This window comes from Notothenia rossii, assembly GCF_949606895.1.
Source record: "Notothenia rossii genome assembly, chromosome: 7".
Classification (NCBI taxonomy): Eukaryota; Metazoa; Chordata; class Actinopteri; order Perciformes; family Nototheniidae; genus Notothenia; species Notothenia rossii.
Window position 1 is genome coordinate 51,935,310 of NC_136905.1, and position 14,404 is coordinate 51,949,713.

At 44.1% G+C, this 14,404-nt stretch overlaps 1 protein-coding gene across 4 annotated transcripts in view; it reads right to left on the reverse strand.

Moving 5' to 3' along the window:
- The window catches only part of LOC307047227 (ras-related GTP-binding protein D-like), a 97,094-nt gene that overhangs the window by 49,325 nt on the left and 33,365 nt on the right, over positions 1-14,404 (reverse strand). For all 4 annotated transcript variants that reach the window (XR_013810372.1, XM_079694059.1, XM_079694060.1 and 1 more), the window contains exon 4: positions 5,093-5,235. Coding sequence is in view for 3 of the 4 variants with exons in the window: in XM_079694059.1 (XP_079550185.1) it covers positions 5,093-5,235 (143 nt within the window). In the remaining variant the exon portion in view is untranslated. The remainder of the gene's footprint in view (positions 1-5,092; positions 5,236-14,404) is intronic.

A 14,404-nucleotide genomic window follows, 5' to 3' on the forward strand; every position in this document is an offset into this window, starting at 1 on the left:
AAATGCTGAAGGCTCTGGGTGTTGAGGGACTGTCATGGTTGACACGTCTCATCAACGTTGCGTGGAAGTCGGAAACAGTACCGAAGGAGTGGCAGACCGGGGTGGTGGTTCCCCTTTTTAAAAAGGGGGATCAGAGGGTGTGTGCCAATTACAGAGGCATCACACTACTCAGCCTCCCCGGGAAAGTTTACTCTAAGGTACTTGAAAGGAGGGTCCGGCCGATTGTCGAACCTCAGATTGAGGAGGAACAATGCGGATTCCGTCCTGGTCGTGGAACGACGGATCAGCTTTTTACTCTCGCAAGGATCCTGGAGGGGGCCTGGGAGTACGCTTATCCAGTCTACATGTGTTTTGTAGACTTGGAGAAGGCGTATGACCGGGTTCCCAGGGAGTCACTGCGGGAGTATGGGGTGAGGGGGTCTCTACTCAGGGCCATCCAATCTCTGTACTCCCAAAGCGAGAGCTGTGTCCGGGTCCTCGGCAGTAAGTCGGACCCATTTCAGGTGAGGGTTGGCCTCCGCCAGGGCTGCGCTTTGTCACCAATCCTGTTTGTAATATACATGGATCGGATTTCGAGGCGTAGTCGTGGGGGAGGGGGTCTGCAGTTCGGTGGACTAAGGATTGCACCAATGCTTTTTGCAAATGATGTGGTTCTGATAGCTTCATCGGTCTGCGGCCTTCAGCACTCACTGGATCGGTTCGCAACCGAGTGTGAAGCGGCTGGGATGAGGATCAGCACCTCCAAATCTGAGGCCATGGTTCTCAGCAGGAAACCGATGGACTGTCCACTCCAAGTAGGGAATGAGTCCTTACCCCAAGTGAAGGAGTTCAAGTATCTCGGGGTCTTGTTCTCGAGTGAGGGAACAATGGAGCGTGAGATGGGTCGGAGAATCGGAGCAGCGGGAGCGGTACTGCAGTCGCTTTACCGCACCGTTGTGACGAAAAGGGAGCTGAGCCAGAAGGCAAAGCTCTCTGTCTACCGCGCCATTTTCGTTCCTACCCTCACCTATGGTCATGAAGGATGGGTCATGACCGAAAGAACGAGATCGCGGGTACAAGCGGCCGAGATGGGTTTTCTCCGCAGGGTGGCTGGTGTCTCCCTTAGGGATAAGGTGAGAAGTTCGGTCATCCGGGAGGGACTCAGAGTTGAACCGCTCCTCCTTCGCGTCGAAAGGAGCCAGTTGAGGTGGTTCGGGCACCTAGTTAGGATGCCACCTGGGTGCCTCCCTAGGGAGGTGTTCCAGGCACGTCCAGCTGGGAAGAGACCAAGGGGTAGACCTAGAACCAGATGGAGGGATTATATCTCTTCGCTGGCCTGGGAGCGCCTTGAGATCCCCCAGTCAGAGCTGGTTGATGTGGCCAGGGAAAAGAAAGTTTGGGGCTCTCTGCTGGAACTGCTAGCTCCGCGACCCGACCACGGATAAGCGGGAGAAGATGGATGGATGGCTTTCTTATGGAGGAGTGCAGAGCCCCCCCATATACATGTGGCTTAAAGAGATGTCCTCATGCATGATTTTGGAAAGAAATATGTTTAATCTCAAAAGAAAACCACATCTCTTTGTCAAATGCCGGTCTGGAGCTACATAGAAAACATCCCACAACCTGCTGTGGGTTGAATATGTGTTATGTTTGATATATACAATGCATTTCCATAATTATGTGTAATTGAATCCCTCTTTTTTTCTTCCTGACAACATTGCTTACTGCTCACCCTGTTTGGAGGTAGGGGTGGGCGGTACTGGTCTTACGGCATTTTTGTTTTTTATATTTATTTCAAAAATATCTTCTTTTTTTTTAATCATGCTGAATTAATTAATTAATGTGAGTTTAGATACAGCATGTGATATGACAGTTATGCTCCCAGTTGGCTCATGTTATTTATGTGAATGCATAAAATCAATGTGTAAACAACACCACTGAAGTGCTGCAACAGTTGAAGCTCCAGAAAAAACTTGTATTTACATGCCCTGTGACAGGGAATGTATTTATTTGGCCCTTAGCTGTTATTGACTTTACTTCTCCTCTCTCTCCTCCCTTCCCAAGCACAGGCACATGGCCCTGGGGGGGCTGCTTCACTCTGCATAATGCAGATGTATTCTGACCACACGGTCATCTACACTCAGGGGAAAATTGGTGGTTACCACTCAGCTCTCAGTAATGCTGTAAAAAGTTGTCTCAATGGCAGTGATTTTGTGTCTTACTTTTCACACAAAAACAAACTGTGACTATGTATTTTACTAATAACAAAAACAAACCGTGTATCCACAGCTTAAACAAACAAAACAACGTATACTATCTAGGTATGATCTTGGATACTATTTTGACTTTCCAAAAACATTGGTTGAAAACTGAAATATAACATATTTAAATCTAAACATACTGTATTAGGAACTCATTAACAATAGAACCATCAAAAACATTTGTTTTAATTGTTATACCTGCACAGGGACTGCAGATGGAAATGAGCTTTTAGCTATAATCTTGAATATAGCATTTCTCCTCTTTGAGATTAATGTATTTTTATGCATGGTCATGTTCAATAAAGATATAATAACAACAATAATACTGAGTCTTAGCATATGTCACCTGATTGGCTGTGACGTCCAATAAATCAGTATCGGACATCAGTTAAAATTGCCTGTGTACTTGTGTTTCCAGTTCTTTGCACCAATAATTTAATCACAACTTGAAGCCATGGCTTCGTAAACATGTTAATGAGAGATTGCATGATGAGCAACAGAGATGCCCCCTTGAGATGAGGAACGTGAGGTACACACAAACTTTATCTCTATAGATGACTGTTTTCCCCCTGCACTGGGGCTAGGATGACCCCCCATCATAGAAGTATGACACAGCAGAATGTTTTTGACATGATGAAAGCTGTTCACGGTTTCAGATGAGGACCTAATTATATCCCAGCAGTATCCACTCCAATCTGCTCCACATTCATTCTTTAATTATGCTCCCAGCAGGAGTATCTGCTGGGGAATCAGGAGTACAGAGAGCGTGCTCTGGGCTTTACTTCACATTTATCTCTGCATAACTCTACTCAGTTTGCCAGCTCACTGTTCTGTGTCTAACCCTGGAGCAACGAGCAGGCTTCACCTTGAGGACAATACAACTGCTGCTACTCACACATCTCAAGGCAACACTGTCTTAGAAAGATCTTAATCAATGCTTTATTATGCTTCTACTTGTTTTGAACAATTGAAAATTGAATAAATGTTAAGTATATTTGATAAGATGAAAAACCTTTACTATCTACCATCTTATAACTCTGTACTAGAGTGCATTGTGGTGGATGCAGTCTTTGGTATAATTCCTTGGATACAAACAGAACTTTTCCAATTTCAGGATTTCTGCTTACAGTTTTATAAGAAATATGTATTCCTCCACCGATCACTGGAGTTCTTCAGCAGTGTGCCAAGCAACACACAGATGCCAGGCTCACTCAAATTAATGTAAATAGGTTAAATTGGGACAAATGGGAAATTTCTGGTTGATTAGTACGTGTGTTTATTATTGGGCTTGAAAAAAACGAATCAAGAAGGTTTTATAATGAATGACATCATCAAGGCATGTCCATTGATATGTTATTGAAATAAAAATTTGAGAAAATTAAGACTGCATAATCGCAGAGCGATGTCTGTAGTGATATTATTGTCGAAGCACACCCATGACTTGCACAGATGGCATGTGTAAAGCCCCTTAGACCAACTGCAAATGTGTAATTTCGCCTTTGAATATAAAATTCTGGAATGCGCTCTGTACTCAGACAAGGCAAGGCAAGGTTTATTTATACATCACCTTTCAACCGTTCCTATTTCAAGGCAATTCAAAGTGCTTCGCAAAAATGACAGTCATTACGAGCATTAAGAAATAGTGCAGCGGAAACACATTGTGAAATTGCATTTAAACAGTCATTAAAAGGCTAAGATAATTAAATAAACATAAAACATAAAATGAAATGTGAAATACATGAATAATAGTTACAGTGCAGTGATAGATATGAATACTTTAATCAAAAGCAGCGACAAAAAGAAAAGTATTCAGTCTGGATTTAAAAGTAGTGAGAGTTGCAGCAGACATGCAGGATGTTTGGAGCAGAGTAACTAACCGCTGCTCAGAGCAACAGCCCCCAGCTGAGCGCTTGTGGCCTTGTGCCGACCAGTCTAGTCTGACACAAGTTAGACACATCTATTGTTGTATGTGTGGTTTGGCTCATCTTAACTCTCCTGTCATTTCAGATCCCGCCTTTAACCGGCCAGCCCGGACAACGTAGAACCTTTCTTTTTAAAGATAGCTGCAGATGTTATTGCTCCACCTCTCACTACTCTTTTTAACCTGTCCCTCAGCTCAAACACAATTCCAAAATTGTGGAAGTCAGCGTATGTCCTGCCTTTACTAAAAGGTGGGGAGGCCACTTTATTAAATAATTATAGGCCCATCTCTAAATGATCAGTTCTGGCTAAGGTTCTTGAACGCCTAGTGAGTGAACAGGTAAAGGTGTTTTTATGTGCAAATTACATCCTGTCTAAACATCAGTCAGGCTTCAGAAAGCAACAAAGCACCATCACTGCCACAATGAAAGTGGTGAATGATGTGGCGAGTATTTTAGATAATAAGCAGAGTTGTGCAGCTCTATTTATTGACCTGTCCAAAGCGTTTGATACCGTCGATCATCGCATTTTGAAGCTGGGTCCTAATGTTCCTCAGCATAATGTATTGAAAGTCCCTTATTATGTACAGCAGAAGTCTGTTATTTTTATATCCAGTTTTTTTCTAATAAAACAAATACCATAGTTGTATAGTCTTTAGTTGTTACACTGAAATATAACATAGTATGTGCTGTTCCGAAAAGGATTTTAGTTTTCACTTTGTATTAAAGTACATAATGACCAACATTAAATGTTAGTGAAGACCAAGAACAACTTCTCCAATAGCCTACTAAACACTTGTTGAAATATTAACCATCCATTACTTAAATTGCTTGCTGAATACCAATATTTCTGATAGAGCTGCAACAAGGACAGAGTTTAGTTTTGTGACAATACAGAAGTCGTTATGGTTTATTGAGAGTCTGGTGGCTTACCCGTAGATGCAGGAGATGTCAATGACCACATCGATCATGTCACAACACAGCTCATATGTCTGCATGTCCACTGGACTGCTGTCTGTGGCAATGTAAATCTTACTGACCACATCGAATAGGAAGGCCTTCTCAATACCCGAGTTCTGAAAACAGAGGAAGAGAAAAAAAAGAGCCAACCATTAGCCCCAGGAATCATCAGTTATAGGTTTTGATTAATGCTGTCAAAGAATGTTATCGAGTTATTAACAATATTAACCTGTGACAATCGTGATTGATGACAAGTATAATACTAGTATTTACTTTGTCGTTTGCCCTGTTCTGCCCTCTATGCTGGACTGTGTATCAAATGCCATCAATCTTTAGACACTTAGCAGAGAGCCGCAGTGATGACCCTCTGTATAATGTTGTCTATGTGCTGGTCTAGTAGTATAATTGGCCTGTAGTTGTGTGTCAATATAATACTATTTATATCCAACACATTTATTAAAACACAGAATCAATCTACATATCTTTAGGAGACAGCATACAGTCCTTGTCATCAACATTTTATACATCATTTTAATAATCAAATAATTTAACCTATTTACTTACAAGCCATTTGGCCCACCAGATTTGGTGGGCCATGCTGCCTTTCCATGAAAGTATGTATGTGACCTAAAGCATTTAGCATTTACAGCTTAAATGTCTAAAAAAAACACTATCTAATGAGGATCCATGTTATTCGAACATACTGTTTGTATATACCTTACCACATGCACTTATTTTACTGATCATTTGGTTTCATCATTGGGCTTCATTTTCATTGGTCCAGGGAGTTTGTGCTTAACGAAGACTCAATACTTATAATACGATAAATACTTATGGGCATTTTATGTTCTTTGAAAACAGATGTGGCATTTAGACCTGGTAACTCCCTAAACTGTACCTAAAGATGGATCTAGCTGTGACATCACCCATTGGTTTGCATTGGTATTGGGCAACAGTAGCTCTGTTTGTAGGAACTTATCTTGGGAACCAGAGAGGGTCACCAGTTGTCCCTGAGTGGGCTGAGAATAGATTGCTGATTGGTACTTTGAGTGTTTCCAGTTCACTTCATGGACACTACTGAGATACCCTCGAGCAAGGCACTGGGTCCATACACTGCTCCCCTTGCACTCTTTTCCTGCACAATTTCACTTCTTTATTTCTTGAGTATATTTTATGTTGCGCTGTCGTCTGGGCCTTGGACTTTTCATTGCCAACAACTACACTGTAGATAATGTGCATATGATATCTAAAGCCCTTGAATTTGAATTCAATAATACTAGACTGATCTAAATGCAGAGACTAAATCTCACTGTGTGTTATGTGCTGTGGACATGTACATGTGGGAACATTAAAAGAGGGTTTTTATTTGTATCCTCCATCTCCATTACAAATTAAATGGCTTAAGATAATTCCAAATGGAATGGAAATGGTCCAATGCCTTTATTTCATCAGAGCTGGCTCCATGATCGAATTATCCAGGTTAAACTGCTCATGAGCTGATGATTTCCACATTTTAGAACACCTTTGATTTCCCCGTTATCAGTGTGATTCCCTCTGGGATCTTTTTAAAGGTTTAGAGCATGCAGCAGTGTGCAAATACTTAATCCTTTACAAACTCCTATAGATATTGCACTGTATTACAAAACTGTTACAAGTCTCATAAGCTCCAAATATTACAACATGTAATGTTGGGATTTGACAATTTTGCTAAAAAACTGCGAAAAGATATATATTTTACTAATTTGATTTGAAAAAACATAACCATATACCTTTAAAACCATTATTTTGTTACCAATTGATGAAATGTGTTGACATAATGTTCTATCCAAATCCTATGAATACTGTTAAAGCCTTAAAATATTTTCTAAGAGGAAGAACAACAAATATCTAAATGGACTTCTTCTTAGAATTTTACAAAGCTTTTTAAAGTGGAACATTCCTTCATATTTTAATAAATAAAACATATTGAATTTGGACATACAATCAGAAGTATCATTTTAGGAATCTACAAAAACATGACTAATTGTGATGTATTGCCTTCTGGCACAACTAAGATGGCACCGCAGATGGCTGCTTCGGTGTTTTTTTTGTGCGCTCTGTTTTGTCTTGTTTTGTGCGTTAATTCAGTGTTTACACACAGTGCACCGAACTATTTCAACAGGGAAGAGCTCCTAAACATTAGAGAAACAACTTCAGGGGATTACTTTCCCACTTTTCTCTGTTCTTCCGTGGAATCATTGGACATTCTTGTAAAAGGTACCCTCACGTGCATCCGAGCACTGAAACGCCACGGGAGAGGGAAACGGGCCGGGACACTCGTGCGCCTCCAGAGCCGCGGGCTTCGCATGCCGCTACCCTGAATATTTATCTCCAACGTGCGTTCCATAAGCAATAAACTGGACGAGCTTCAGCTACTGGTTAATAGAAACAGAGACTTTTCTTCATCTTGTGTTTTGTGCTTCACTGAGACCAGGCTGTGTGGATCGATTCGGGACTTGGCACTGCAGCTGGGAGGCTTCCGACTGTTCAGAGCGGGTCGTGACACGGAGCTCTCTGGCAAATCAAAAGTTGGAGGAATATGTTTTTACACTAACAGTGGCTGGTGCAACGATGTGACAGTGATTCTGCAGCACTGTTCTCCCACTCTGGAAACTCTTATCATCAACAGCAAACCCTTCGATTCCCCCCGAGAGTTCTCCTCATTCATACTGGCCGGTGTTTACATCCCACCGCATGTGAAGGTGCAGGAGGCGCAGCGCACACTCGCCGACCAGAGACTGTGTGTGGAGAGTACTTATTCGGACTGCCTAGTTGTTGTTTTTGGTGACTTTAACAAAGGCAACCTCAGCCACGAACTCCCAAAATACAAACAGTTTATTAAATGCCCCACCAGAGAGGGGAATATTTTGGATCACTGTTACACCACCATCAAGGGAGCCTATCACACCGTCCCCCGCGCTGCATTGGGCCACTCTGACTACACCATGGTCCTCCTGATTCCTGCATACAGGCAGAAACTCAAACTGTGTAAACCTGTAGTGAGGACATTCAGGCAGTGGAGCAGTAAAGCTATGGAGGAACTTCAGGCGTGTTTTGACTGTACTGACTGGGACTTGTTTAGGACTGCTACTCAAAGTCTGGATGAATATACAGAGGCTGTGACGTCATACATCAGCTTCTGTGAGGACAGCTGTGAGTTTCAACAACAACAAGCCCTGGTTCACACCTAAACTGAAACAGCTAAGATTGCAAAAGGAGGAGGCGTTTAGGAGTGGCGGTAAGGCACGTTTTAGAGAGTCGAAGTATGTCTTTAACAAGGCGGTGAGAGATGCTAAACGACAATACTCTGAGAAACTCCAACACCAGCTCTCAGCAAACGACTCTGCTTCTGTCTGGCGTGTCCGATTTTGGCCGTCGATAGATATTTGGCCGTCGATGAGCGTCCTGTCACCCTACTCAGATTGGTGTGTCCAGCACCGTTGTGTCTTTTCGGCCGTGCCGACAACTTCCGCTTCAACTGTTGAATCGGGAGGCTGTCGGCAAAAATAAATCACTCATGATTGGCTGTTCAGCTTAGCGAATCAGTGCATGAGAAGCGAAACGGAAGTGAAGAAGGCACGCACAGACGTATATTATTTTTCATTTTCCAGTACTGCACTAAACATGTTTTCGATTATAAGTCGTTATGTGAAACAGTCTGTGAAACAGTCTGTGATGGACGAGAGTGAAAATGGAAAGCACGCTATTTGTTGTTTGTATATATCACGGAGTCTGTCTTCCGGTTGCCTCTTTTGAATTAAAAATACACACTACCGCCGCTTGCTTGTAAGGACAGTTATTGCCACTCATGCATGCGCGTACGTGCTACTTGGCCGTCGGCTGAAGTCTTTGCGGCGTGTTCCAGTGTGACTGTTTGGCCAAGACGCAGGAGACGCGAGGCGACAACAATCGGGTCCGTCGGGACGTGTTCTTTGGTGTCAGTTTGGTGTGTCAGGGCCTTAAGATAGATCACAAACTACAAGCCAAAAGCCTCACTCTCCATGAACGACCGACACCTTGCAAACGATCTGAATCAGTTCTACTGTAGATTTGATGAGTTCAGTCCTGACACCATCCCCCATGATACCTCCCAACAGTTTCAGTCTCACACCTTCACCCCATTTGCACACAAACGCTGTACTTCTGCAACAAAATACACTAAAATAAGCGAAGAAGACCCCCGAGCATGGTTGCCCTTCTGTTTATGCCCCGCGGTGGATTTAGCAACATGTAGTTCATGTCATTCTCCATGTCCACTTGTTGCTGATGGTTGTGGTAGAGGAGCTGTAGATTTTGCACATCTGTAGCATGGTCAGTAGCAGTAGCAGTAGCAGTAGCTACTGACAGTAGCTACTGACCATGCTACAGCAGTGAGCAGCAGAGGTGGGGAGAGGCGGGGCTATGGCTTCATCGTTATCAGGAAAAGATCGTATAGGGCGTACACACAGAGCCGTTTGGCCCCCCAGAGTGTTCCGTTTGCAGACCTATCCATCTTGGGACCCGTTATCGTTTGCGGGGTCCGTTTCCGTTAAGGCCTCGTGTGAACGAACGGGCTATACGAAAGAGAAAAGTAGCGGATATAGCCGTTTGCATTCTCGTGTAAACAGCTTCTCAGTGTCCCACTCTCCTACACCACTGACCTCCCCCAACACATACAATTCTCTCTCAATTCAATGAAAGGGATGTAAACAGACTTTTTAGGAAACTCAATAGCAGAAAAGCGCTGGCCCTGACAAGAGAGGTTTCTCAATACTCTAATTTCCCCTCCTCGACTCCTATCCTCGAAACTTATTCCCCCCCCCCCCCCCCCCTCTCTCTGGTCGCTGAAATGGGGAATTGAAATTACGGGCCAAAAGTTGTATTTACAGAAGTAAGCATAGGACACCAAACCAACTGAGACCCGTCTGTCCGCCGCATACGCACTGTCCGGCCGTGCGTCACGCCTCCACCGTTCCCGGAAATGCATCCGCGGAGGAGCTGTGGAAGACCCATCAGTGTATCCTCGTTTATAGCTCCTCCAGAGAGCCTCGGTGTGCATTTAGAGAAATGAGTTGTCCTTCAACATGGCGCGCTGAAATCCATTTCCGGGTCACTACCGGAGGACCGAGGAGTCGAGGATTGGAAATTAGAGTATTGCGAAACCTCTATTGTCTCCCCCTCCACCCTGAAGCTCTGTGCCGATAAGCTGTCTCTGGTATTTACAGACATCTTCAACACCTCACTGGAGACATGCCACGTCCCAGCATGCTTCAAAACCTCCACCATCATCCCGGTTCCCAAGAAAACAAGGATCACAGGATTAAGTTACAAGAGACCCGTCGCCCTGACCTCTGTGGTTATGAAGTCCTTTGAGCGCCTTGTCCTGTCCCACCTAAAATCCATCACAAACCCCCTCGTCGACCCCCTGCAGTTCACCTACAGAGCCAACAGGTCTGTGGACAACACTGTCAACATGGCCCTTCACTTCCTCCTCCAGCACCTGGACACAGCAGGAACCTACGCCAGGATCCTGTTTGTGGACTTCAGCTCCGCCTTCAACACGATCATCCCGGCCCTGCTGCAAGACAAGCTCTCCCAGCTGCACGTGCCCGACTCCACCTGCAGGTGGATCACAGACTTCCTGTCTGACAGGAAGCAGCACGTGAGCCTGGGGAAACACGTCTCTGACCCCTGGACAATCAGCACCGGTTCCCCTCAAGGCTGCGTTCTTTCCCCTCTGCTCTTCTCCCTGTACACCAACAGCTGCACCTCCATTCACCAGTCTGTCAAGCTCCTGAAGTTCGCAGACGACAGCACCCTCATCGGACTCATCTCTGGTGGGGACAGGTGGGAGATGGACCATCTGGTGACCTGGTGTAGGGACAACCACCTGGAGCTCAACGCTCTCAAGACAGTGGAGATGGTTGTGGACTTCAGGAAGAACGCAGCCCCACCAGCCCCCATCACTCTGTGTGACTCCCCAGTAACTGCTGTGAAATGGGAGCAGAACATCAAAAAAGCCCAGCAGAGGATGTTCTTCCTGAGGCAGCTGAAGAACTTCAACCTGCCAAAGACGATGATGGTGAACTTCTACACCTCCATCATGGAGTCCATCCTCACCTCCTCCATCACCATCTGGTATGCTGCAGCCACAGCCAAGGATAAGGGCAGGCTGCAGCGTGTCATCCGCTCTGCAGTGAAGGTGACCAACTGTAATCTGCCATCCCTCCACGACCTGCACACTTTCAGGACCCTGAGGCGGGCAGGGGAGATAGTGGCCGACCCCTGCAACCCTGGACTCAAACTGTTCACCCCCCTCCCCTCTGGCAGAAGGCTGCGCTCCATCAGGACCAAAACCTCTCGCCACCTGAACAGTTTCTTCCCCTCCGCTACCGGCCTCTTAAACAAGGCCCGGACCCCCACTGACACAACGCAGACTCTATGTGTGACCCGCTCTATTGAAATCATTCGGAAGTCGCAACGGCTCATTTCAAAATAAACGTGGATTTGTGTAAAAAACAAGTTTTTCGGGGTTTGGGTGTTTTGTTTGATTTTAAATAAACAAAGTCTTGGCTTTCAGAATATTAAACTTTTATTTCCAAAATCACACGATAAATACATTTTTGAAGCTGTAAAGGGAAGAAGACAGCTCTCACTCGCAATCTGCTCTTCCACAGCGCCGCCCTCCCCTCCTTCCGGCTGAAATTATGAATGTAAGGCGTATGGAAATCATAGATAACACGGCAGGGTCCGTTACAGTTTGTTTTCATCTGATTTCAAATAAACAAAGTCTTGGCTTTCAGAATATTAAACTTGTTTCGGCAAATTCAGATGATAAATACACACACACACACACACACACACACACACACACACACACACACACACACACACAGGGTTGGGTTGTAACGGAATACATGTAACGGCATTACGTAATCAGAATACACAAATCAAGTAACTGTATTCAGCTCGCGCTACATTTCAAAAACGAGTAATCTGATTGCAGTTACTTTCGTAAACCTGAAGTGAATACATTTTGGATTACTTATTGGAATTATCGGTGGAAAGATTTCCTCACAGCATTTAATATTCATTACTAAAGGTACAGCCGAATCATCACAGCGCACAAAACCTATTACCGCTGCAGATGGACCAAAAAAGGGAGCGTTTGGAAAAAAAGGGGGCGGGTCCGCTCAGTGAAACGATAACAACGAAACATGGAGGAACAGAAGTCTGCGTTTAAATCGTGTGTGTGTTTAGAGGTGTGTGTGGTTAAAACACATCAGCCTGCGGTCGCTCTTGGCCTTTCTAATGATTCTGAAGGTAAACACAGTGAAGGCGGTGCGTGAAAGGCGGTGCGTGAAAGGCACTGCGCGCTTGTCTTCTCAGAGGCTGAGTCAACCCTCCCACTGCCTCCTTGCGCTGCAGAGATTTCATGAAGTGAAGGAGGTTTTCCTTCTATAAAACAGCTGTGGGCAGCAGATACTGTGAGTGTCACAGACATGAATACATAGATCAAGGCTGGTGGCAGGACATAATGCGACACGCCCGTTCTAAGCCGTGTCCCTTACTCCTCACATCTTAAGCTGCATCCCCCAAAAGTTTATTATGTTGTTGCATCGTTTCAGATGTTATGTTTAAGTTGTGCTCTTGATAAGCCATTAAAACAGTAAAAACATGTTCAGTTTCCTTTTGCTGTTTGTGTCTCCTGTACACCAAAACATACCATCTCTGATGGAAAAATAAAGTACTCCAAAAGTATTCTAAAAGTAATAAGAGTACTTTTTTAAGATTACTTTCAGAGCCATGTATTCAGTAATCAGTAACTGATTACATTTACAAAGTAACCCTCCAACCCTACACACACACACACACACACACACACACACACACACACACACACACACACACACACACACACACACACGAGCTTCCCCAAGACCAGTTATCCAAACGAAAATATCTTCCCTCCGTAGTATTTTGATCATTTGCTCTGCTAATAATCAATCAGATCGATGGATTCCAGAGAAGAGGAAACTTTGAAGGCCTTTTTCTCAAAATGATGACTCGGTGACAGTCATTATATAATGTGACATATTTCGCTTAATATTTGGAGTACAACAACACTCCAGATATCATTAGAAGGCTATGAATCTCCTCTTTCCAACAGTGTATACTTAAACAATAGCTCACGACAGGCCGTGGTATATGCTCATTATGTCACAGCTAAGGGGCGTGGCTCGGCCCGACGCGAAGCGGAGGGTCGACAAAAAACGGCTACCAAGTGTGGCAATATGAAAGAAAAATACACACTCTAATTTAAATAGTTTTTATTAGTAAATAAGGATGTTCAAAATAAAATAGTCCCTCCGTTGCCTTCTGCACGAAACATAGTGTGAGGTGGTTGCTATGCAACAAAACTAACAGCTAGCGAACATATTAGACAGAGAGCGTTGATCCATTATTTGGCTATTTATTTACATTCACTTGTATGTTGCCGTTTATTGTGCACCCACTGAAAAACTGTCCAGCATCAGTAGCATGGCTTACGTGGTCACTTGTATAGGTTGAGGTTGTTCTAGGGCTGTTGCTTGGCGTGGCGAGAATATTGCTCCATTTTCTCCGGTCCCCGAGATTCGGCTTCCAGGAGCTCTGGAGAGAGCTTTCGCACCTGTGGCCACTAACGGTCATAATTTCTCTGCTTTGTTTCAAGACCCGCATCAGAAAGCTTTTGAATGGTGGTACTTTTCCAGTTGGTCTACATGCTCTTCACGTAGCTCTGCATGTCGTCGTTTAGGTGCTTTCTTGAGATAGGCACTGCTCAATTCACTCCTCCATAGTAAGGTCACCCCGGAGGTCGAAGTTAATCTTAAATGTTTCCATTTTATGCTTTGTAAGTTTGTTTCGTAACGGAATAAATGTAAATATATGTATAAAACGGACAAGTCAAATCAAGCAATCTGATTGGTCGATAGCGTTTTTGCGGACCTTTGATTACAGATTTGAAAAAATTGTTGCTTGCTTTAAAAGTAGCACAATTCATTATGTCAAAGCTTGGAAAGTTATTAGATATCCCTGCCCTAATGCCAAAGGAACTGCACACTGAATATGTTTTGCCCTTTGATGTCTATGTCTGGACCGCTGCGTAAAAAGGAGGGTTTCTGCCCCGTTACTTTTCCGCTGCTTTCTTGTTCCAGTTTGAAAAGCAAACTGCAAGACCAACGGTATACTGTTTTTCTCAGACGCGGAGGGATAGTGACTTGTTGT